We start from the raw sequence: 25,807 nt of genomic DNA, 5'->3' as shown, positions 1-25,807 counted from the left end.
TCAGAATCCCTTCTCTACTTTCTGGATGTTACTGGCATTTTTGACCTTACATCATATCTGTGGTGTCTTGACCTTCTTAGCTCTTTGAAGATTTTGGCGATTTAAAAAAAAATGTTTCTTTTCTATTTTTGAGTTTTATTTTCCCCGCAGGTTCACTCGTATCCTTCAAGTTGCCTTGTTCTTGGTTATCTAGGTCTCCATCTTTTAGATTAAGGGCTTTCCTCTGATGATCCCCAAGAGTCTGCTCTTAGGTGAGAGTGGGGTGTCAACTAGTCACACCTGGCTTAAACTTCAGTTCTAAATGTTCCGAGTGTGCCCCCACATAAGGAAGTGCACCACAGGTGTGCAATGTCTCAGGAGTTACAGACAGTTGGAAGCCACCATCTAAGGGCCATCAGCTAAACCAGGAGCAGCAAGTGCTATTAACTGCTGAGCCATGTCTCCAGCCACCCCAAAGGTTGCCTTGAGATGACAGCAATCGTGGAGCTGCCGGAGTGACCCTGAGGGGTTTCTCACACTCTATGGGAAGGGAAAGTATTGTCTGGAGTATTGCTCTCCAGGAGGCAAGGGCTCAAAGCATCTAACAGACCCGGGGATGGGTACACTTGGAGCAGGAAAACCAAGATGGCTGGTACTAAGAGGGGACTCGGTGTATAATGCTCAGAGGTGGGAACCTGTGGGAAGCTCTTACCGGTGAAATAGGATGCAAAGCCACTCTGGTGAGGAAGGAGGAGGTGAATGCCGTAGACTTGAAGATGGAAGAGACCGAGATAGCCATGAGGCAAGTGGCTCGGTGAACCAGAGCGGTGGAACACGACTGCTAGGCTGTGGCTCGGCTTAAAGCTCTTAGGACAACAGTGTAGCTGCTCTTTCCAGACATATGATCGTAAGGGTGGTGGCAGAAAACCAGTGAAAACAAGGAGTGGAGTGGTCTAAACCAGCATAAGGAAGGGGGGGAAATACAATGGACCATGGCTGATTACAGAGAGAAATGAGAGCACAAGGGTCATAAGGGATATTAAACGAGACGTATAGTTCATTAGCTCTTGCCAAAACAGGAGGCTCATTAGTTATTATCAAAACAGGATTAAAAGCCAGCAAGATGGCCTAATGGACAAAGGTACTTGAAGCCCAGACTGACATGAGCTCAATCCCTTGACGATGTGAGTTTGATGCCTAAGATCCACATGTGGAAGGACTACTGACTCCCCACATGTAGTGCACAGTTCAAGGCCAGCCAGAGCTACGTAAGGAGTTCTAGACCAGCCAGCAGAACTACAGTGAGACCCTGTCTAAAAAAAAAAAAAAAAACAACAACAAAAACAAAAAAAAAAATGAAAGTGAAAGTTCAGACCAACCAGACCTTATCACAAAGCAAAATTAAAATTTAAAATCCACAAGTATAACTCAGTATATTATCTAAGCCACTACAAATGTTTTGATGTCATACAATCATCATGATGCCAATACTGAATATTAATTAATCTTGTCAAAGTCACAACTCTATAAGGAGACAGGAAGGCCAAGAGGAGAAAGCATAAGGTTGAGGATATAGGTATGAAGGAGAGCCCTGCTTAGTCCAGCCAAGTGTGTGGAATGTATCTGCAACCCCAGCCATCAGGCGTCTGGGGGTGGGGTGTTAAGAGGAGAATGGCATGCCAGCCTGGGCTGCACAGAGTTCTAGGACAGCGAGGACTGCATGGTAACATCCTGTCCCATTTTACTCCCCAAAAAGAAACCTTTGCTTTTATAATAGTCAACTATTATAAAACTAAAGCATCAAGAAGTTGTTAGCAATTTAAACAGATAGGTAAGTAGATAGGTAGTTAGGAAAGTAGGCAGACAGACAGGCAGGCAGGCAGGCAGGTAGATGTATATGTACATATATATATACATATATACATTCATATATGGAGATATTTGTGTAACTATCAGCTAAAACTAACAATGTCTCTGGAGAGAAGAAAACTGGAATAGAGTAACTGGGTATACCAGTTGTTTTCTGTTGTGATAAAACACTGACCAAATCCAACTTGTGGAGGAAAAGGTTTATTTGGCCCTCGATTACAGTTCACCACTGAGGGAAACCAAGACAGGAATGCAAGGCAGAATGTAGATGCAGAGACTGAAACGCAGACCATAGAGGAATGCTTCTTCTTGGCTTGCTCCCCATGGATTGCTCAATTGCCCATTTTATACAACCCAAGACCACCTGCCCAGAGATGGTACCTTCCACAGTGGGCTGGCCTCTCCCACATCAACCATTAATCAAGAAAATGTTTCACAGACATATCTACCAGCCAATCTGATGGAGGCATTCCCTCAATTGGGCCTCCATCGTCCCAAGTGACGCGAATTTTCGTCAAGTTGATAAACACTAACCGGCATCCTGGGAGATAGGATAATTTTTTTTTCATTTATTTATTTATTTCCAGTGTTGGGAATTGGATCCTAGACTTTATACCCAACAGGCCAGCCCTGGTTTTTAAATAACAAGCCTTAAAGAATTCTTTGATTCTGTATCCTGTAGACATATACCTGATAATAAAACCGAAATAAAAGAGTGAATTGTTCAAACAGTCGATAATGATGCAACTTCTAATTACTTCCTGTGGGCTGACTAGATTCCTAAGCGCAAGGTAAAATGCTCACAATCTGTTTCCTCTCTCAGGAAGGATGCCATATTGTTAACCGATGCTTTTGACTTCTCGGACCATTGTTTAAACTCGGCACTTGGCTGTTATGATGGACACGTCTACGAACGCCTGTTTGAGTGGGCTCAGAAGTCCCCAGCCAATACTCAGGTAGTTGAGTGAAACCCGTTATAAATTATGTAAGGCAGCAAAGAACAAGCAGTAAATACATCTCAATGTTTTTCCCCCCACTGTAATCGATTCTGCTTAGGTGGAAAATCACTTGGCATAGTGCATCTGTTTAAAATCCTTCCAGAGGATGCATAAAAGAAACCAGGGGTGTGGCCTGGCAGGCACTGAAATCAGCAAAATGAACAGCTCGGAACATCGAAGGGGCATTAGGAGAAAGGCTCATTTCTAAATCATGGCTTGACATACCCAAAGGCATATATGCACAGCAGCAAGCTGGCTTTTACATTAACAAAACTAAGATAAATCACAGCAGTGCCCAAACCATCCTATTTCCAGCCTTTTAGCTCTGTTTCATGTAGATAAAGTGCACATTCAGAGATGAAGGGGAAATCTGAGGTACTGCAATCGGTGAGCAGGGAAAGCACAACCATCATAAGGGGACAGCGACAAGACTGTCCTCAGAGGGAATACAAGAATGCCAGTTGTACCACCCTCGCTGGGCAAATCTAAGCACATTGGTGGGTACTGCACTTTATTTGAATTTAGGAAGCCCGCAGTGAATAGCAGATTAGACAGAGATAATCCCAACAAGGAATCTATCTATCTGTAGGCACACACACACACACACACACACACACACACACACACACAAGTCATTTCACAGCTCTGGGCGTATTAGAATTTATAAAGCAGTGTTTTTTAGATGGCGAAACTTTCTCTTTAGTCCAACCTCAGAAACACGTCAGAGAGCGCAGTGACAACATTCGGGTGTTCACTAACACTTCACCAGGCGTATTCAGACAGCTTATATTGTCACGTACCAGAGTTTAACTTATTAACATTATTATCTAAAGTCATAAGCTCCAGGATGGCTGCCAGACACAAGGCCAGTCCATCTCCCTCAAACACCATCCAGAAGCAGACAGCGTTTTAGCTCAAAGAAATAGAAACCACTTACTTAGCCGTTTACTGCTCCTTACAGTTAAACTATTTCTAGTACATCACTACAGACCTCTGTCCTTGCTAATGTTTAAATCCTGGTGCAAAGCAAAGTTCTTCCCAAAGCCCTGCTTCCCATGGTCTCAGGAGAGATCTGTGTCCTTTGGGGCTCATAGACCCATCGCCCCCTCACTGCCCATCTGTCAGCGAATGCAGAGACACAACATAGCTCAGACCTGTTTAATGGCAGCACAGGAAAACATTCCTCTCTCCCCAGATGCCTCGTGCTCACTAAAGATTCTAGCGGGCTATCTTGTTTTTCTTCATTCTTAAGTCTTTAGTCCGAAAACCATAGCAGGTTTGTAGAAATGAGATGTGCTAAGCTTCCTCGCTCACTGACTCTGTAAATTGATGACATACATCATCCTGTCCCTCTAAGTCTACTTCCTTTAACTTGACCAGGGATGGAACTTCTTGTGACCTACATAAGGACACAGAAGCCGCAGTACACCGATGCCACAGACACTCACCAGCCCGCCTTACCTCATTAAAAGCGACAGGTGCCACAGTGTGCCTCTTACATGCAGTTTAGGAACGTGAGATCACAAATGACTCTGACGTCACTTAGTCAAGATGAAACTTGGCTGACTGCTAACATATAGCCACATGGTCTTACACCTCTGGCTCCTCTGAAAAGCACTAACATTCTTCAGGTCTAAGTAATCTTGCTCTGCCATCATTCTGAGATGTGGCAGACATTTTTACAATAGAAGAAGTTGGGTTACGGATATTCCAGATATGTTAACAAGCAGCTATGTTGAAACACGCCCTACGGACACAGAAGTACAAGAGGGGTTCTATCTCACTGTGTTCTGCTGAAAGTGAAGTGCTATGTGGTACCCTGTAAGTCTTAGCTCCAGAGTCTCTCTGGGCAGGGCAGCTTGTACTGAACCTCCTCCCTGAACAGGATAACAGCTCCCCTAGTACACTCTGTGGCACCTGCTTTTGGGCTTTCTGACTGTTCTAGAAAACTGCCACAGATGGACCTTCCTCCTCACATGAAATTACATCCATGCCATTCCCTAAGGAAACCAGGAGGAAACATCAGGGGCCATTTCAAGCCAAGGAGCCTCTCCCTTTTTAGTGTTTGTTTGAGGGTCTTGTGTATTCCAGGCTGGCCTTGAATTCCTACCCTACAGATGCCAGGATTACAGGTGTATATTACCACCCCCCAGCAAAAAATCCTTTTCTCTCAGTAATTCTATTGCAAAAACATGTCCAAGGAGTGAGAAGTATTAAACACATCTTGGTTCATTCAGTCAAAGAATATTTACTGTGCAGGGATGGTGTGCCAGTGTTCGACACAGTGCAGACCTGTGTTAAGGACCTCATAGTTTTACTGTGGACGGGCAAAAGGAAATAAACAGGGAGACAGTATGGGAGACTAGAGTTTAGCTACAAAAAACTGAAGACAGTGCGTTAGAAAATAATAGAAAATCAGGAACAAGACCAGGCTGTCAACTCTCTCCACATCTATTCAATAGAGGGAGTTTCGGCAGAGAGATGAGACAACTAAAGGAGATGAGAGGTTACAAGTTGGAAAGGAGGAAGTCAAAGTGTCGCTGTTTGCAGTTGATATGACGGTATACATTAGTGATCCCAAAAATTCTACCAGGGAACCCCTACACCCGATACACACCTTCAGCAAAGTAGCTGAAAAAAAAAAAAAGTAGTCTTCCTATAAACAGTGACATAATGGAAATGGCAGACAAATGGATAGAACGGGGGCCGGGGGAGGGGGGGATCACCCTGAGTGAGGTACCCAGAAACAGAGAGACAAACCAGCTGAAAGTAAAAGATAATCTTGCTACAGTCTATCAACCTAGAAAGGCTAAGTAACGAAGAGGGCTCAGTGGGTGAAGTATGAATTTCCGGGAGGTGGGTGGGTGGGGGAATCAGAAGGGTCAGGTTTCAGTTGGATGGCCAGAGAGAGCACTGGGAGAAACTGGAATTGGGGGTGGGGGTAGATCTCAAGGATAAGCTAGAAACCTAATGCAATAGGAACTCCCGGGTATCTACAAGGGTGACCTTAGCTAAGACTCTTAGCAATGGGGGACACAGAACCTGAACTGGCCATCTCCTGTAACCAGGCAAGACTCCAGTGAAGGGACTGGGACACCAGCCCAGCCATATAACCTTCAGCCTACAATTTGTCCTGCCTACAAGATGTGCTGGGGTGAAGTGGTGCAGAAACTGTGGGAGTGGCCAGTGACTGGTCCAACTTGAGACTCACAAGAGGGAACCCAGCCCTGACATTGCCTGGAGGGCCAGGCCCCAGAGGCTGGAGAGCCCAGAGACCTAGGATAGAACCACATGACTGAAAAAAAAAATCTATGAAACAATGCCTAAATGATACTTGGCTATATGCATAGACTGGTAACTGTCGTCAGAGAGGCCTCAGCCAGCAACTGATGAAAACATTAGGGAGAGCTCTACTTCCTGGCCCCTTGCTTCGTGATTCACGTTCAATTCCAAAGACCCTCGAATAGTAAAAGGCTTTCATTTGTATTAAATCCCAAAAGCAAAGAAGCCGTAGAGTTTTCCCTTAATCAGCCAGCCACCTGCGCGCACAAAAACCTGCCTAAGAAAATTTGCTTTTTTGGGGGCGGGGGAAAGTGTTTACCATATGTTCCCACCATGACTTTCAAAATTAATTTGAAAAATGAAAACTCTTAGGTGATGCTATTTTTTTTTAAAAAAAAAAAGTGAGGTCATTAATTCTAAAAGCGTCCTTCTAATAATGCATTCCGTACTTCGCATAAACATAGGAGAACCCTGCCTATAAGAAGTATATCCGACCACTGATGCTCGGCTGGAGACACAAGATGTGAAAAGCCAAAGGATTTGGGACCGAGAAGCACCACGGCCTTACTATGGCACATATACTAGAGAATTTAAAGCACGGGGGAGCGCTGCTCGGTTAAATCAGGTAGTAAATTGGTACATGAATGGATAGCTGTCTACTACTGAGCATGTTTGAAACTTTCCCTTGTCCGTCTATAGCATGTATTTGGCTAAATGCTAAAATTTTGCTTTACATACAGGAAAAGCTAATAAACTTGTCAGTTACTTCCTGTGTTGTTTATTTACCTAGGGGGAAGCTGGGACTGAAAAGTGGAAGGATGTTAGCAGGCACTCTCCACTGAGCTACCCGTGGCCCGCGCTTACCTCTAGCTTTACCCAGACACACACGTAGCCATTCAAAGGTGCCTAGGTATGCTACAATCTGAACCGAATATAGATGCTCAGAATGCAACATACCATTTTGTTTAAATGTCAGCTCTTCCGCAGTAAAAATTAAGATTTCACAAAGAGACAGAATTATCTCAATATGCCCAAATTCAACCAAGCTACATTTTTCATTTCATTTTCTTCTTATTAATAATTTTTTTATTTTTTTACACTCCAGATTTTATTCCCTTCCCAGTCCACCACCTGAGGGTTCCACATACCTCCTCCACCACTGTTACCCACCCCCCTCCATCTCCACGATGATGTTCCCACCCCACCCACCCCACCACACCTCTAATCTTCCTGGGGCCTCCAGTCTCTTCAGGATTAGGTGCCTCTTCTCTGACTGAACCCAGATCGGGGATTTGTCTGCTGTCTATGTGTTGGAGGCCTCATCTCAGCTGGTGTATGCTGCCTGGTTGGTGATCCAATGTCTGAGAGATCTCAGGGGTCCAGGTTAGTTGAGACTGCTGGTCCTTCTAGAGGGTTGCCCTTCTCCTCAGCTTCCTCCAGCTTTTCCCTAATTCAACCACAGGGGTCAGCAGCTTCTGTTCATTGGTTGGGTGCACACATCTGCATCTGACTCTTACAGCTGTTTGTTGGGTCCTTCTGAGGGCAGTCATGATAGGTCTTTTTGAGTACTCCATAGCCTCAGTAACAGTGAGGGCGTGGGCCTCTCCTTGAGCTGGATCCCAAATAGTGAGGGCATGGGCCTCTCCTTGAGCTGGATCCCAAATAGTGAGGGCATGGGCCTCTCCTTGAGCTGGATCCCACTTTGGGCCTGTCACTAGACCTCCTTTTCCCCCTTTCCTCAGGCTCCTCTCCATTTTTGTCCCTGCAGTTCTTTCAGACAGGAACTATTATGGGTCAGAGCTTTGGCTGTGGGATAGCAACCCCATTCCTCACTTGTTGTCCTGTTTTTCGGCTGGAGGTGGATTCAATAAGTTCCCTCTTCCCACTGTAGACCCTTTCATCTAGGGTTACCCCCACCCTCTTGAGTCCTGAGAGTCTCTCACTTTCCAGGTCTCTGGTACATTCTAGAGGGTTCTCCCAATCATTTCATTTTCAATGACATAACACAGAGCAGTCCTGATGTGGTCTGCAACTCAGTGACAGAACACTCACTCACCTAACATGAACGGAGCCCTGGTCATCCCCTACGACTGAGGGGAAAAAAACAGACAACAAGGGGGCTGGAGAGATGGCTCAGTGGTTAAGAACACTGACTGTTCTTCCAGAGGTCCTGAGTTCAATTCCCAGCAACCATATGGTGGCTCACAACCATCTGTAATGAGATCTGATGCCCTCTTCTGGTGTGTCTGAGGACAGCTACAGTGTACTTATAATAGATAAATAAATCTAAAAAAAAAAAAAAAAAAAGACAACAAAACCTGAAAATCTTGCTGCTTGCTTTTGCTTTCGTTCGTATAAGCAATCATTTACCCGCTAATACTACTAATAGTAAGCCAGAGAAAATTTACTAAAAGCAAACCTTCCTTTTGGGAGACAAGGAAGGGGCAAGGAAGAGAACTCTTATAAGTTTGCCTTTCTCACAAACTTGGAGCTAATAGTATTCCTAGTTCCACAACTTTAAAAAGTGTGTGTGAGTTTGTGTGGTGGGTGTGTGAGTGTGTGTATGGTGTATGTGAGTGTGTGTGGTGTATGTGTGTGTGTGTATGTGTGTGGTGTCTGTGTGTATGGTGTCTGTGTGTGTGTGTGTGTGTGTGTGTGTGTGTGTGTGTGTGTGCATGTGTGCATGCACAGGTAGAAGTCAGAGGTATCACAACTACCTGGACTTACGAGTGGTTGTAAGCCATTTGATGTTGGTGCTGGGAGTCAAATTCCAGTCCTGTGCAAGAGCACCAAGGCCACTCCCTGCAGCCCCTCCCAACGGTTCTGAACCCAAATTATCTTTCAATTCTAGCTGGCTCCACAGCACACAACTAATTCAGGAAACCCTTTATTAATTCTCAATTGGAGCCTCTTCTCACCAGTTCAAATACATCAACGCCCATCAACCTGCCCATAGCATTAAGGTGTCCTGGTTTGAAGATGAGGTAGTTTTGAGTTTCTGTGGTGGTGGTGGTGTGTGTACGGGGTAGGGGAGCAGGGTAATTTATCAGATCTTAAATTTTCAAAGAGACAATCTGGGAACAGTCTCACAGAGAAGAGGAAAAGGGTGTCTTGTCTTCCCTGGAGCCAAAACCACAAAGCTGTACGATTCCCCTGAAACAGGGAAGTCACCATGCAATGCTCACAAACCAAAGTCTCTCAAGATTAACTCGCTCCTTCCTGTGACTCTCAAGCGACAGAAATCACGTCAACTCTGAAACCAGGCATCACTAAAATAAATGTACACACGCTTCCCCAAGCTTCTGACCCTTCACTGTAAATTATGTCTCGGGATTGAATTTACGCTTGATAATAACATACATTGCACTGTGGCTACCACGACTCCTGAGGATGAAACAGCGGGGTCGCTTTGCCCTCATGCGCGTAGAACGAACCAGCACAAACCGGCCGAGTTGTATCCATAGCTGTGACAGTTGAAAACCTGTAATATTCATTGCAAATCCTATCTGAAAACAGTTTTGCACCCTTCAGACAAAACTGCTTGTCTCTGGTTACACAGGTGGCCTTATAAACCACAATCTAAGGTTCCACTGAGTCAAGTCTATTACAAACAAACATGTTAGGAGCAGTTTAATTGGGACGTAAAGGATGCATGCTACCAAGGAAGAATATGACTTTCCCCCTTACACTGCAATAAATACAACCCTTAATGTTCATGTTCCATTTTTTTTTATTAGATTTTCTTTCCTGGTAGGCAGTACCCTTGGGAATGAAACTGTAGCAGGCATAAGGTTTCTACCACAGGGACATTTGTACTGAGACTCCAATATAAATATTTCTAGTCAGACATTTCCATGGCTACAGATATTTGGTTGCTTGATTTATGTGCATAGAAAGAAACAGTTGTCAAAACTGTAGAGAGCAGTCCTTAACGAGTACCTTAGATGGCTGGCCAGTCTTCCTTTAATACTGCAATACGGCCTCCTGGTCTGGAAACTACAGAGACATCATAAACACCCTCTTTAGTCTTGTATTCCTGTATTTTTAGCCTTCCTGTCGAGTCACGGACCACGTTATCATAAATCATTTTAGCACTGTTAAGGGTAGATTATATACCATAATGATTTTCAGATCTCTTTTTTTTTTATAAAAAAGGTTTCTAGAGACTCGGAACAGGCACATGCATACTTGGGAACAAAACAGGGAGGGGAGCGCTCACACACAAAACTTCCTTCTGGTCCTCAGGGCCTTCAAATAAATACAAAGACTGGAGGGGAAAAAAAAAAAAGGAAAAAGGAGGGCCCACACTAAACAACAAGTCTCTTCCATGCCCCGAAACGGAGCTTGCAGGAAGTTCTCTGGGGGCTGGCTGCCAGTCAGTCGTCTGTCTTGCGGGCCAGTCTACAGAAAGTCCAGTTGTGCTCTACTGTGTTCTCATTGGCCCGCTCGCTCATGTGATGCACCCGAGTATTGCGGATCGTGAACCCTTGCTTCGTAATGTATTCCATCAGGTGGACCCGAAGGGAGACTTCCTGGTGGTAATCGCACGGTCCAAAGGTGAAAGAGACCTGACAGTCTCTGGTATCCATCATGTGTTTATTCCACTTGGTGAAATAGTTTGAGATGCCTTCCAGTAAGGAATGGACCTTGGTGGTGATGGTTAACTGGGTTATGATGACGGCCACGGGGTTGGAGTATTTAGAAAGCTTCCGAGTACTGGACAGCTCTACAACTTCTTCAAAAGTATCCATAGGATACAAAGGCTTAGGGTCATTGAGACACTGAATCAGGGGCTCGATCTGGTAGAAGTCGGCCTCTTTCCGAAGCAGATCAAACTCCTTGAAGTCCAGGGGGAGTGTCAATTCTGAAGTCCGTAAGAAGTTGAGGACGTAACGGAAAAGCGGTCCGTCTCGGTCGATGAAGTAATTGCCCTGAGGGTCTCTGGCTGTGGGGAAGTCACCCCCAAACATAGCTCCAAGCATAGAATCCGGGTAGCGCGTCAACGTGGTAAGAGATGTCGTGTACAAGTGTCCGCCTACATTTAACGTGACTGGGTCAGTCATCTGAAATTTTTAAGAATCCAATTAATTACCTGAAACCTTAAAAATCTTAACTAACAAATTTAAAAGATCAATACTAACAAGCAAGGCACAGACCCTTTCAAGCTAATGTGTCTGCAAGCACTAGGGGCCATAATGGCTTTATTTCCAATGATAAAACCTACCCAAGAGAAGGGCTTCAACATTTGCTTTCAAGCAGAGTAAATCTAATCCTTCAAAAGTTTACCATAAACCTGCCAGGTATGACCTTTAGCGAATCTAAAGAGGTTTTTGGGTCACATCTGCCTGCTTCTACTTCCTCCGTATTAGGATTAAAGGTGCATGCCACCACACCTGACAAACCTTCCGGTTTTTTTTTAAAATCTAACATAAGCGGGTAAGGGATTTAGCTCAGTGGTAGAGCGCTTGCCTAGCAAGCGCAAGGCCCTGGGTTCGGTCTCCAGCGCCAAAAAAAAGAAAAAAAAATCTAATATAAGCTAGAATATAAAAGTAATCTGATAATGTAACAATAATTAATTTAGGGATTCTGTTGGATTTTTCTCCTCAAAGGAGTCTCGAGATCTAATTTTTTTTTTTTTTTTTTTGAGACAAAGTTTCAGATAACTTAGGCTGGCCTCACACTCCCTGTGTAGCTAAGGGCGGTCTAGAATTCCTGATTCTCCTACCTCTGCCCCACTGCTGAGACAGTGCTAGGATCACAGGTGTGCACTGTCTCACTCAGCCGTGAATGTACCTATGTATGTATGTATGTATGTATGTATGTATGTATGTATGTATGTGTGCCTCATCTGAGCCAATGGTGTGGTTCTAGGAACTGGGAGTTGTGGATGGTTGTGAGCCATTGAGGTGCTAGGAACTAAACCCAGGTCCTCTGCAAGAGCGTAAGCGCTCTTAACTGCTGACCCATCTCCCAAAATGTATTTAAAAACAAAAATTTGTTCAGAATCGTTCTTAGTAATTTTTTTCAGGGAAGCATCAGTTTCTTCTTTTCTGCCTTTTGTTGTTGTTGTTGGTGGTGTTATGACAGCATCTTACTATACAGATAAAGCAGGCCGGAAACTCATAAGCCTCTACCTCCCAGGGGCTGATATTACAGGATATTACAGGCCTGTGCCACCATGCCCCGGAAATGAGTTCCAAACACTAAATTAAAATACATGGTTTGGTGAACCCAATCTAGCCCATCTTCTAGCCCCAAACTACCACGTGCCAAACGGCCGGTAGCGGCTTTAAAATGTCATATCTGATCGTGTATTCATTTTTATAACATTAATGTTGTAATCTGACCTTTACTTCTGAGAAGCAAGCTTCTAAAAAAAAAAACACCTTCAGCTTTAGAAATCCTATTTAAGGAAAAACAAGAAATGGTCTTCAGGTACTAAGAAAACAAAAATATGTCTTACCAGATAGAGAAGGAAATAGGGAGGCATGGACGCATGTGAAAACTGCATGCGAGAAGAACCGCTTTCTAACTATTAATCCCATTCCTACAATAAAGCAGTCTCCATTCCGTTATTCATTGGCCCTTTAAACATCATCATCCCATGAACAGAGAATGTAAAAAGCAATATACACCAATGACCGAAACACCACGGTGTTTCTGAAGTTAGTGATTCTGAACCCTTACTATGGGAGCAGGAGAGATGGCAGGAGTTAAATGCCATGTGCTAATGAGGTGGACCTGAGCTCCATTCAGGTAGCTTGCAGTAGCTCCAGGGGAAAAAAAAAAAATCACACGCCCTCTTCTGGCCTCTACGGGTACTGCATGCACTGCTCCTCCCACACAAAATAACAAAAAAGGGCTATTTGGAGAATACCCATTGAGTCTAAGACGTCAAACCAGATAAAAATGCCCTTCCCCGAATACATGGGGAATTAGATAAAGCTGGAAAAATCCATAGTCTGCATCCTTTTAAAGTAAACCTATGAATGCGAAAAGACATCCAAAGTATTCGGGAGGCCGCAAGTGAGCAAGCACTCACCATATAGCTCCAGTCTCCATTATCCATCTGCTCCGGCACTGCGTCTCCAGGAGCCCAGAAGCCAGGGAAACTCTGGAAGAAGAAAACCAAACACACAACCGTGACAATGGAGAAGAAACGCTGTTCTGCCAAATGTAGTTATTCAAACCTCACAAAAACTGCTCATTTATGGAACAGGTCAACTGGAAGCTACAGCAGGCCAAAGACGTGGAAAAACCATGCCATGCTCTGTCCTCGCCTCGGGAGCCCACGGGGCACAAAGAACTAGCCTACGCTTGGGGAGAGAGGAAGGGATCATTGCATCCTGTCATCTGGGCTGACAAGATGGCTCAGTAGGTGATCCCTACTGGGATTGGTCCCCGGGACCCTCATGGTGGAAAGAGAAAACTGACCTCCACACGTGTCCTCTGACACCACACTCACATGCACCCACACACACAAAATAAATGCCATAAGAAAATTTACACGTTGTGTCACTCCTGCAGAGGTGTGATTTTTACATTTTCAGAGAACGTCACGATTGGGTCCTATGACCTTCATCACCAATTTTTGAACTTCATCGAAAAGGTCATTTGAGGGAAAAGGAGGGAAATTCCTTTGGACCAGCATGCCAGCTGCATAAACCAAACATCTCAGTAAAAGCATTTAAAGTCGTGAGCTTCAAAAGTAACAGTAATTTTCCAAGAGAAACACACCAGGATAGTATCTTATAAAAAAAATTCAATCAGGGTTTATAATCATGACGTATTCCTCTTTGTACATAAAAACAAACAAACCAATTTAAATGACAAACTGTTACGGTGCAATTTGGGACAAAAAAGACGCTTATGGAGCTGGCTGAGGGTCACTCAGTGCTGCCTGCTTCAATCTGTTTTTATCTACCATTCAAGGGCGTGCTAGCCTTACCCAGCTACTCAGCTGCCTTCATCAGTTCCCTCTCCGGCCCGCCATTCCCCAAATCAACCTGTCTAGCAAACCGCAGAGCAGATTTCAAAATCACTAGCAAAGAAGGCAGGAGCCGAGGGGCCCATCGTATTCACCCAGGAACGTCGCTCGCTCTGTATGTGGTCTTTGAAGATCCGTTTATCCCACTTTTGGAGGAATCTGGCCCCCATTTCCAGCACAAGAACAAGGCCTGGCTGCAGAAGATCACAAAGGCTCTTTCTCAAAAGGTCACTCAGGCGTGTGGAGAACATTTGCATGGCACAGCAGGGGACGAAACCAGAGCCTGCAGCCTCTACCTTTACACATTCTTCAAAGCAAATAAAACTCAAACGTGGCCTCAAGGAGAGGCAGTCAGCTGCCTTCCTCCGCCCCAGGCGGCTGGCTGCAGGCGGACCAGGCCTGAGTACTACTATAGTGAGATGAACAAATGAGAGGCCAGAGCTGCTGTGACGCCTTTTCATCCCTCTGACTAAACTCCACAAACCCCCATCTGAGGTAAAGGAAGAAATGAGCCTTACCAATGTGTTGGTTCCACTACAGAAAACAGCGCACCAACAATGGAGGGAATTAAAGGCACTTCCTACTACTCGAAGTATTCTTCCCCAACTGCCTCAATAAAGATCCAGCCAAAATGTATGCAAGGTCCACTATCACAGGGCAGGGAAGCCCATGTAAAATACAGATACTCGGGAAGAAGAAACGGTAACCCCGACCCTCGTGGAGCTTCCAATCTACAAAGGAAGGCAACACGTAACAACCGAAGTCCACAATATAATCCCTCAGAGCTATTCGATGGGATAAACTGGAGGAGCCCTCGGAAGAAGACCTAGACTCTAACTGGGGAAATGGAGGGCTTCAGCAAAGAGCTCATTCAGTGAAAACACTGAAAGAAAAAGTGCTCAACCCGAGAAGGGACTCTAGAATCAAGTGACCATTTAAATAGGCAGGGACGAACAGCCTTTCTGCTGGTGAGCATGAACACGCACACTCGCACACATACATACACACACACACACACACGCACACGCACACGTTTCGAGTTAGAAAATAAAGAGGCAGGATAGACCACTTGCTCACAGCCCCACATCTGGGGAATACCTGAACAATACCTTGTGTTTGCCGACTCCAGTCTAGATTTTTACAAAAGCTCCCTCCCGAAGGAGAAATTCAAAGAACAGAATCCAAAAACCAAACAACTGAAAAGCATCAACTCTAGACTTCCCGTAACCAACTATTAACCCCATCCACCTAGCACTTTATTCACAATTTACAACAAAAGCTTGGGCTGGTCGTCAGGAGCCTGTAAACATTTCTATGGCGAAAGCTACTCGTTAGTGTGAATAATGGCTGCTGTTCCGTCTTAAGTGACAAAGAAATCTAGTTCACGAACATCCAAGTGACTAATGAAGACTGGAAACACAAGAGAGAAAAAAAATCACTTGGCTCTTACACCAGTACTAACCTTTCATGTTTATGTCTTCATGCCTAAATCAAAGCATGATAACTTTTCTGTGCAATCATCAGAACACTCAAAAAAAAAAAAATTAGATGCCTCTGAATCTCTTCTACAGCAAAAGCCAAAGTCTGGCTACAAACATATAAACAACCTCATGCTTAATAATTTAGGAAAGCAGTCATGGGAATGTGTGTGTGTGTGTGTGTGTGTGTGTGTGTGTGTGTGTGTGTGTGTGTGTGTGTATACATTCAAATTTTTATTTATTTATTTGGGTTAGAGGATAGTAGGATGTGCAGGCAAGGACTCACACCTTTACTAGTGAGCCATGAGCCTAGTCCACCTTTCTTCCTTCCTTCCTTTCTTCTTTCTTTTGGCGGGGTGGGGGGACATTTTCTCTGTGTAGCCTTACCTGTCCTGGAACTCGCTGTGGACCAAGCTAACCTTGAACTCAGAACTCAAAGATCTGTCTGCCTCTGCCCCCTGGAGTGCTGGAATTAAAGGCATGTGCTACTCCCACCTGGCCAAGCCCAGGTTTCTTAAAAGGCAAAGAAACATGTGATGTTTCATAAAATCTGTGAGACATTCCTCATAAAATTCCTTTAAAGGTGTTTCCCTCCGAGTGGCTTTCCTTAGAGCCGTGGCTACGGCCAACGACTATGAAGTTCAAAGAAAGGCTTTCTGACTTTGTAAAATCAGTTTACCTGAAAACACCTGACCTTTGATACGAATAAAATCACGGTCTTAAAGACTGCCGTGCTTGAACTTCAAAGGTCGCTGTAACTGATGTATAAACTCTGACAGTATGTTAGCAGGTAGTTAAGAAAGAAAAAAAAAAAAGTGTCCTGAAGAATTTCTAGAAGCCTGAAAAGAAGTTACTAATTTACCCAGCAATCTGAAGAATGCACAATGCAGTAAATTAGCAACTTAACCGTGGAGAGCCCTCCTTACCACAGCAAAGCTGCACTAGGGTTACGATAAGACAGCACAGACATTCTAAACTTCTGCTACTGACTAAGAAGCTGGGGAGAAGTCCTCCTCCCGGCTAACAGTCCATAGGCTGTCATGCTAACCTTCAGATTTGAAGATGTAATGAGAGAACTGTAGTCACTTCCTTTGGGTAGCCCTTCCAAGTGCTTTACTACTGAAACCTTTGTGCCTGCTATCCCAAAATGAAGACTCAGTACATTTTCTCTCTCTCTGTCTATACTTACCTTCCAAGCTGCCTTTGTACCGAGTTTCTCTGTTCTTAGAAACGTGGGAGTTTGAAAGTGAAATACTTTTTATAGTAATTGGTTCAGTGGCATCTCCAGGCGTCTTCTGAGTTAACGTCCACCTAACAGGCCAGCACAAGTAGCCAAGCGCACAAGGATAATGCGATTACAGAGCTAAATTACCGCTAAACCCCTCTCACAACCACGTGGGCTGGAAGAAAGGAGATGCAGGCGAAAAGGAGAAAGTCTTACAAGAAATTATGAATCTTCTGACAGTATGAAACCAGAAAACTATATACTCTCCAAGCTAAAGTGCTGTGGGGAGTCAAAAATCATAAAATTTTACTTCCCCTCAGTTTCCACTAAAATGGGGTATTATGACCTTCTCCAAAGTAACCGCACCATTTAAACACAATAGAGGTGAAACTGGCTGACAGGGCGGTGAGGAGTGGAGCTCTGGCAAAGAAGGACTATGAAAAACCTGAGTATCTCGCTCTTTTCCACTGGCTACATCAACAAAATTTAAGTAGCTAGATCAGACACGATGGGTAAACATAGAGGTAAAGGCCAGTCTGTGCTCCCAATTGGTCCCGGCCCTTCTTTCCCCCGAGTTCCCAGGGCAGTTGCGGTAGGAAAAACTAAAGGTAAAATGAATGACGTCCAGCACTCACAGAGACAAGACACGTGAGCTCTCAGAACTTCTAGAAAGCATGACTCAGGGTTGTCACCAAGATAAAGCGGAACACACACATCCGAGATCCGTTTAAAATAGACCCCCAACTATTATAATCCAAGATACAACGATGGGTTCAAAGGCGTGACTATAAGGCTGCTTTTTCTTGCTATTGCTTCAGCTAAAACACGCTTTAAGAAAATTCGAAACACAAAACTTATGTATGGTATCATCTATGGCTATCTGTCTACCTACGGCATTACAAAAAAGCTAAGAATCCCGTGTGGCCTCCTGGTTTTCATCCAAAGGGTGATTCTTCCACCCTACCTAACTGCCTACTTTAGACTTTGCTCTTTTGAAAACACTTCTGGGCTTAGGCCTGTGCTACCCGAGAATTATTCCCACACTAGAATATTTGTAACAGCAAAAAGACAAGTCTGCCAAGGGGGATGCATTGGAGACAGTCACTTGGGCTTTCACAAACCAGGTCAACCCGGTCTATTTGCCAGCATCACGAAACCCTGCAACCAGGTTTATCAACTTGCTGTGTGAAGAACTGGTGTACAGAACAGAAACATGACAACTTCAACAGAATATCCAAACAGGATCTCAGTCACGTTTCGTTTTCCCGTCCCACCCCCAGACACAGCCTCCGCTGCCATCGCCCAGCAGGTGCTGCAGGGGCTCCCCACGACCTCGCCAAGGATCACCTCTGACACTCAGCACTACGTCGTGACATCCCGAAATCCCAGTAAAAAGCTGCAATCTGTGCAGAAAACCCAAAAGCAGAGCTTTAAACTAGGGCAGTGGCGGCTAATAAGCACCATTCCCCAAAAAACAACCCTTTGCCCCGCAAGCCCGCTGGTCCCCACTCCGCGGTCGCCCGCAAGCCAAGCCCGGCCGGCCACGCGCAGCGAGCCCCGAACCCCAGCCGGAGCCCGAAGCTCGCGGCGGCCGCGCGTCCCCGATTTCCCCGCCCAGGCCCCGCCGCGGGCTCGTGCCAGCCCGGGGACGCGCGGCCGCCACCCGCCGTTCTCCTCAGCCCGACTTCCCGCAGCCCCGGCCCCTGCAGGCTCTTTGCTCCGCCCCACTCACTGCGCGAGCGCGGAGGCGACGGGCCGGAGTCGCCGGCGGCCCGGAAAGCGCGAGCGCGGGGACGAGCCCGCGCCCGCGGCGGCAGCGGCGGCAGCGGCGGAGGGGACGACTGAGCCGGCGCCCAGAGTTGCGGCTCCAGCTGCCCGGCGCGGGCGGCGCCTTCTCAGCAGAGTCGCGGCGCCGAGAGCGCGGACGCCCCCTATTGGCGGCGCGGGGCGTTGGCCGGGAAGCCGGGCGGCCGCGGGCACTCTGGGCGCTGCCGGGTCGGCGTGGTCCGGCGGGCTCTGCAGCAGTCCCGAAGCCCCGCCTCCGGCCCGTTCCTATCCCCGCCCCGCCCAGGACTCCCGTGCGGAGCTCCGCCCAGGCCCCGCCCCTAACTCCCCTCCGTATTCAGGCTGTGCTCCAGGCTGCTGGCAGTCTCTTCCCTGCTTGACTAGGACGTCACCTCCGCAGCTGTTTCTCCTCTGCTGTTTTTACTAAGTTGATAGACCTCATCGTATGCAGGGCTTAGATAGTACTGCAACCACCCAGACCGAGGCGAATCCCAAGACTCAAAAAAGCAGCCAAAATAAGTAGACAGAATAAGTCAAGTTCGAATCCTGGTGGGAGAGGTCCAATAAGAAGGCTGCCTTGGAGAATAAGGGAAAAAAGATTCCTGCTTTCAGATGTGGTGATCTGAAAATAAATATATGTATATCCAGAGCCTCTCCTGGCCTTATATATTAAGGCAAGCCATTCTGTAAAGTAATGGCTCGGAGGGAACATCTATCCAGCCTTTTGGGCAGCGAAAAGCAGCCAGTTAGAAGGGCGGAGCTAACATCATCCTGTGTAAAACCTGAGGAGCTTGGCTTGGATGAGACTGGCAAGGATAATGTCCTCATTTCAGGAAGGAGGTCAAGGTTGCAGACCTAATTGGACTCCATGCATAGAATTGCAAGAGCCATTCACTTCTAGCTAGCCGGATCGCAATCCACTTCTACTGGCCTTAGAAACTCACCTGGGCCGGCCGCGGTAAAAGTAGTGCCACATTCTTAATCCCGGCACTTCCAGGCAGAGGTATGCAGGTCTCTTTGAGCTCTAGGGTAGCCTGGCCTACATAGCTGAGCTCTAGGACAGCTGTGGATACATAATGAGACCCTCTTTCAAAAGAACAAAACAGAAACTCATCTGGTTTACACATCTGCATGTTCTGGAATCTAATTATATATATATATATATATACATATATATATAATCTAATATTCTATTTTCAAATTGTTGGGTTAAATAAGCAATGTGGGCTTCAATATAACAGGTGACTAGATTGGTCTGGAGAGATGGCTCAGCAGTTAAGAGCACCGTCTGCTCTTCCAGAGGTCCTGAGTTCAATTCCCAGCAACCACACGGTGGCTCACAACCATCTATAATGAGATACAGTGCCCTCTTCTGGCCTGCAGGCACACATGCAGGCAGAAAGCTGAAGGGTGTATGCTAAATAAATAAGTAAATAAATAAATAAATAAATACTGGGCAACTACATTGACACTAAGTGAGTTTACCAACTAAGTAAGAATATAGGAAAACCCCTCTGCAAATCAGTACACAAAATAAAGCATGCAGTATCCTAATGTTATTTTTTTTTCTTTCCATTTGTTTGGTTGGTTGGTTTGAGACAAATTTTTTCTCTGTGTAGCCCTGGCTGTCCTGGAACTCACTCTGTAGACCAGGCTGGCCTCAAACTCAGAGATCTGCCTGCCTCTGCCTCCCAAGTGCTGGGATTAAAGCACCACCACTTCCTTACCCACGACCTCCCCAACCTCTCCAATCCCCACTAACACTGATTTTTTAAGGAGTATACATAGACAAAGTTTATGGCGATGCATCCCTTGGAATTGACCTGATAGATGGTGTGTGTGCTTGGCTACCATGGGGAGCTGGGACTAGAACCCTGGTCCACTGGAAGAACAGCCGTCTCTTCAGCCCCTATTTATTGCTTAATGTTCTTCCGAATTTTATTGATTCTCTGGAATATGTGGATATTGGATTTACAGTCAGAAAAAACATAATGAGTATGGATGTTCTTGTGGTATGAAGGACTGACTCCATGACGGCACAAACTAAACACACTCCGTACTGCTAGACTATACCACTTGTCCAACAATGGATTCCATAAAAGAAAACGGAAGTCGCTGAAGGGCAACATCTCTAGGATTTGGTGTCACCACAGTTGGACTGCTTTTGATTCACTGGTATCTCTGGAAAAGTCACCTCCCACATTTCTCCAATAAAGACTGTTAGTTATTTAGTTAGTTAGTTAGTTAGTTAGTTAGTTTGTTTGTTTGTTTGTTTGTTTGTTTTTAAGACAAGGTTATCACCAAGTAGACCAGGCTGGCTTCAAAGTCACAGAGATCTTCCTGTCTTCCTGAGTGCTGGGGTCCAAGGCGTGTGCCACCACGTTTGGATAGGTCTGATAATTCTTGTCTTAAAGGTAAAATAGATAGTATAAATTACATTTTCAAACTTATAACTTAATAAAGTCGCTTTAATTTTTGTATAATAGCAAACTTAACTCTTGGTTGTAATAAGATTGGAGGTGTGTTTAGAATTTTAGGCGTGTATAAATAACCATAGAATTCAAAAGTAGTGACTACTTACAGTTCCTACTTAGTCTTAATCTAATTTTTTTTCCTTTTTATGCTGCCTAAGTTCACCCGCATTGACAACAGGCACCATTAACTGGGTCCTTTGCCCCTAACGTGTCATCACTAAGTGTCACGGTAGCTATCAATTCTGAACCCTTTGCAGAGTTAGAGAGCATTCGTTTTGCTATGGACGGATGCTAATACAATGAGTTCCAGTCTTGAATTGTTAAACCATCCATACATTCTTGATGGTGTATTAGCTTTTCACCATACTGCTGGATTCTGTTGGCTAATATTTTATTTGGCATTCTTACTTCAGGCCTCTGTTTTATCTGGCAGCCTTGGGCTAGGTATCGGGGCTCCTGTGGTAAAGAGATGGTCTTGTTTGCCCCACAGCCTGGAAGAGGTTGTCAGTATGGCAGCTATAAACGCTATGGGAGGGAGATCCAGACCCAGGCTGTGGAGAAGACAGAGCGGGAAAGAGAGTCACAGCTAAGGAATGTGAATGTGAGATTCGGTCTGCCGTTCTGAGTCTTGCCCCACTGATGGCTGACGGCTGGTGGACCCCACTTCCCACGTGCCAGGGGATGTTATGTCTTCAACTGAGCTCTCGGGATCCCTCCTCTACCGGCTCTGGATGTATGTGCCTTGCACTGTCCTTTCTAAGGAAGGTGGCTAATGGATCCTCTCTCCTGACCAGGACGCCTAGGGTCCATTCCTATATGTAGCCCTTTGGCCTCTCTGGATTGAGCTCTTGCGGTCTGCACGCCCCCCCTCCAGGTAAACAACCTGGGGACTCTTCCTGACCCTGACCAGCAGACGTCTCCTTTGACCTCATGTCCCTTCCCTTTATTCTTTTGCTATACATTTAGCCGCTGTGTAGTTAGCTATGTCAACTAACACCTCAACATATAGGGGTTTACAGCACCTACTCACCACTTATGTCTAGGTCAAGAGCTGATAGTCCAACTGTCACTAGGGGCTGCAGTCGTAAGAAAGACTACAAAATCCACTCCCCTATTCAAGTGACTATCATCACAAAGCGTTAGTTCCTTGTCATGTGCGCCTCTCCTGGCAAATGTCACAAACTTAACCTCAAAAGTGGTATGCCCACGTGGCATGGTCTCCCAGACCAACTGTCGCACAACATAAGGGGTATAAATAGCAAGCAGGAGCAAAGGTCATTACTGCTCTGTGGGCCACCACAGCTGCTCTGAGGATTGGTCTCACCTTCCTACCATACGCAAGAGAAGGGAGAGCATCACGAAGGCCACTGGGACTCAGTATGCAAAGGGGGCTTTGTACCCATCTCTGCTTAGCTGGTTTCTCCTCTCCCACAGCCCACCATTTGTCAAACTACCCCCCAGCCTCATCCCTGATAACCGCAAACCAAACCAGACTCTCCCACCACCCTCCAACCTCCTCAGCCCCCACTCAGCTCAGCAAATGGCACCACTGTCCTGCCATCTGCCCAAACCAACAGCTTTGAGTCATGCCTGCTCCTCCTTCCCCCTCACTTCCAGTGCCAGGAAGCACAGGCTTGCCAAGTCTCCCCCTGAGCATAGCCAGGATCCATCTCTCCTCCTCCCTCTTCACAGCACCACCGATTGTGCCAGGCCATGCCACCAACGGCTCCATTATAGACATCTGCAGAAGCACTCTCTCTGATCTCCTTCGTTTTTCTCCACCTCACACCTCCGTCTGTCCTTCTCTCTTCAGTGTGTGTCACCCACACAAAGCTGCCTGTGTCACCCTGCCTGCTTTATACTCCTGCAGTGGTTCCCCAGACGTAGCCCCCTGTGGTGTAATCTGGTCCCATTCACCCATCCAGCTTCGCTCTCCTGATCCTCTTTCTTCTGGTTAGGTCCTTACCTCCCTCACAGTTCGGTTTCTGAGACCTACAGGGACATCATAGACAGATCTGTTGTCTCCTAAATCCAGAACATGGTGTCCCAGCCTTTGAACTTCTGTTTACTTCTTCTCCCTTCATCACGTGGTTACTTTCTGACCTCCCCCAAAAGTCTCAGGAGTCTCCGGTCCTGCAGCTCTAAGTTATCGCATGGACCTGCCTTCCCTCTCTTTGCCTCCTTCCTTTTCAGATGGACCGTGAACTCCCGAAAGGCAAAGACTGCATCTGTGTGATTTGGAACAGCGCCACACAAAAGGAATAAACCACACAAGCCAGGTACTTAGCACGCACTCAACAGTCACGTGACAACGTGGGGCTCACTCTGCCTTGCTCTTTCCTCAGGTCCTTCCCACTCTAGCAGAGCAGACAGTGTTGGTTTCATTAGACGAGCCCTGAGACACCCCACTACCACTAGCGCCATCACCACCTCCACCACCACGACCTCCACCTCCACCACCACCTCCACCACCTCCACCACCACCTCCACCTCCACCACCACCACCTCCACCACCACCACCACCACCACCACCACCACCACCACCTCCACCCCACCACCCCCCCTCCACCACCCACCTCCACCACCTCCACCTCCTCCCTCCCCTCCACCACCTCCACCACCACCCACCTCCACCACCTCCACCACCTCCACCACCCCACCTCCACCTCCCACCACCCCACCTCCCACCTCCCCACCACCACCACCCCACCTCCCACCTCCACCACCACCACCCCCACCTCCCTCCACCACCCCCCTCCCCACCCACCTCCACCACCACCACCACCTCCACCACCTCCACCACCACCTCCACCTCCACCCCCCCACCCCCACCTCCCCACCCCACCCCACCACCTCCCTCCCCACCTCCACCCCACCACCTCCCTACCAACCCACCACCACCCCACCACCCCTCCCACCTCCACCATCACCTCCACCTCCCCCCACCACCTCCACCACCCCCCCTCCCACCTCCACTACCACCTCCCCACCTCCATCCACCTCCTCACCACCATCACCATCCCCCCACCACCACCTCCCACCACCACCACCTCCCTACCACCTCCACCACCACCACCTCCACCCACCTCCCCACCACCTCACCTCCACCATCACCCCTCCCCCCTCCCCCCTCCCCCCCCTCCACCTCCCACCACCACCACCTCCCTACCAACTCCACCACCACCACCACCAGAACTTCCAGGTCTCCCTTCCCTTCTCTTTGTTCATCGGCTAACTCCTATTCACTCATCCGCAATGACTGCCATCTTCAGCAAACGAAGACAGGTGTGCCCAAGCACTGTGCTAAGTGCATTTTGTCTTTTGCCTGGCAGCCACATCAGGAATCAGCACCACTGCAGAACCTGCAGCTTGGCTAACAATGGTGATAGAGATGACGGGGAAGAAGAAAGGATGGCTCCCTGCTCACCCTTTATCTTGCCAGTGGGATCCGGTGCCCTGGATTCGGCCTTAGTCTTCCTTAGGAGCCTCCTTCATCCAGAACAACCTGGGCACCCAGGGGGTGGTCAGGTCCACAGGAGGGAAGCTTAAAGAACAACAAAGAGAAAGAAGTAAAGGAGACACCAAAGAGCCCACAAGTGAGTCAGGGTTCTGGATGGCCGCTTGCAGTGGAACGCTCGCCTGTTAGCTTTGTGTCTGTCTCTCGGTCCCACCACCCTCCACCTCAGAGCATCAAGGTCCCTGTGAAGCAGAAATGACCTAAAAAGAACGAGTCTGGGTCCCTTCAGCTTTCCAAGTCATCACGGGAGCATTAGAACGGCCTTGAAGATGCCAACGTGGGGAGGCACTCCCAGGGGTAAGCGTGTGGGGCCAAGCTGCTCTGGAAATCTAAGAGCATAACCAGATGGCTCAAGCCACACTCTCACGGCAACTCACAGTACCTCCCACAGTCCCTCGGAGCTGAAGACTCCCTGGGGACCCCAGGAGGCAGAAGCCCCACTAAGGCAGCTGTGCATGGATTCTCTGGACTCAAGATTTGGCTGGGTAGCTTCCGTCTACCCATCAGCCAAACAGGAAAATCAGGTCCACTCTGCAGCTTACTCTCTCTGTTTCTCTATCTCTCTGTCTCTGTCTCTCTCTGTCTCCCTATCTTTCTGTCTCTTTTCCCCTCCTCTCCCCTCCTCTCCTCTTTCTCTCCCTCCCTCTTTCCTTCCTCCCCCCTCCCCTCCTGCCCTCTTCCTCCCCAAGTCTTCCCTTGATCCACCTCCCTCCCTTCTTTGCCCTGCCCTCCCCTTCCCTCCTCCCTCCCTCCCTCCCTCCCTCCCTCCATCTTCCTTCCTAACTTCCTCCCTAACTCTTCTCTCTCTCAACCCCACCTCACCCCCTTTTCCCAGTCTCTTTGTCCCTGGTATTATGCTTTCACCAACTAAGGTTGCTAAGTGTCCTCTAGCTGTTTCAACTCAGAAATAAATTCCCAAGCAGCCCCCTCTCCTCTGTGTCCGGTTGCTAGTCCCAGGCCCTGCCAGCAAGATCCCCTTCTGGCTAAAGGAACCAACCTGATAGGCAGCAGTTTCCAAAGCCCTCCCCCACTTCCAGTCATGGAACCACTTAGGTGAGTTTGACAAGAGTGTTTTTCCTTTTATAAGATTTCTAATTACCTGCTGTTACCAGCCTTCTCTTTAATCAGCTTCCAAAACTCTGCGGGGAGCTACAGAACCAGAGAAAGGAATCCAGCTCTCACCAGTATGAGAGCAAGGCCTGTGGGTGTCCTT

At 47.0% G+C, this 25,807-nt stretch overlaps 2 protein-coding genes across 3 annotated transcripts in view; one reads left to right on the top strand and one right to left on the bottom strand.

Moving 5' to 3' along the window:
• The window catches only part of Acox2 (acyl-CoA oxidase 2), a 29,339-nt gene extending 22,615 nt beyond the window's left edge, over nucleotides 1–6,724 (top strand). Inside the window, exons 13-14 of the mRNA XM_032917847.1 lie at nucleotides 2,672–2,804; nucleotides 6,593–6,724. Of these exons, the coding sequence (XP_032773738.1) occupies nucleotides 2,672–2,804; nucleotides 6,593–6,655 (196 nt within the window). The 3' untranslated portion in view covers nucleotides 6,656–6,724. The remainder of the gene's footprint in view (nucleotides 1–2,671; nucleotides 2,805–6,592) is intronic.
• A 3,110-nt stretch (nucleotides 6,725–9,834) lies between these two features.
• Kctd6 (potassium channel tetramerization domain containing 6) lies at nucleotides 9,835–24,523 on the bottom strand. 2 transcript variants are annotated; one of them, XM_032917846.1, is made up of 3 exons: nucleotides 24,505–24,523; nucleotides 13,171–13,242; nucleotides 9,835–11,191 (listed from the first exon to the last, which is right to left on the bottom strand). In XM_032917846.1, exons 2-3 carry the CDS (start codon nucleotides 13,195–13,197, stop codon nucleotides 10,505–10,507), a joined length of 714 nt encoding a protein of 237 aa, XP_032773737.1. In that variant the 5' UTR covers nucleotides 13,198–13,242; nucleotides 24,505–24,523; the 3' UTR covers nucleotides 9,835–10,504. The 2 variants fall into 2 exon arrangements, with proteins under 2 accessions (XP_032773737.1, XP_032773736.1); XM_032917845.1 differs by lacking the exon at nucleotides 24,505–24,523 and having other exon boundaries at nucleotides 13,171–13,568.
• Between the last annotated feature and the right edge of the window lie 1,284 nt (nucleotides 24,524–25,807).

Source organism: Rattus rattus, chromosome 12, assembly GCF_011064425.1.
Source record: "Rattus rattus isolate New Zealand chromosome 12, Rrattus_CSIRO_v1, whole genome shotgun sequence".
Taxonomy (NCBI): Eukaryota; Metazoa; Chordata; class Mammalia; order Rodentia; family Muridae; genus Rattus; species Rattus rattus.
Note: the sequence above shows the minus strand (reverse complement) of the source record. Positions and strands in the feature narration are given on the sequence as shown.

What these genes read in the sequence shown, in the direction of transcription:
- Kctd6 (XM_032917846.1), bottom strand. Translation starts at nt 13,197, where the DNA reads ATGGATAATGGAGACTGGAGCTATATG. An exon ending in ATGGAGACTGGAGCTATATG is followed by an intron (nt 11,192 to 13,170) that starts GTGAGTGCTTGC and finishes TAAAAATTTCAG; the next exon opens with ATGACTGACCCAGTCACGTT.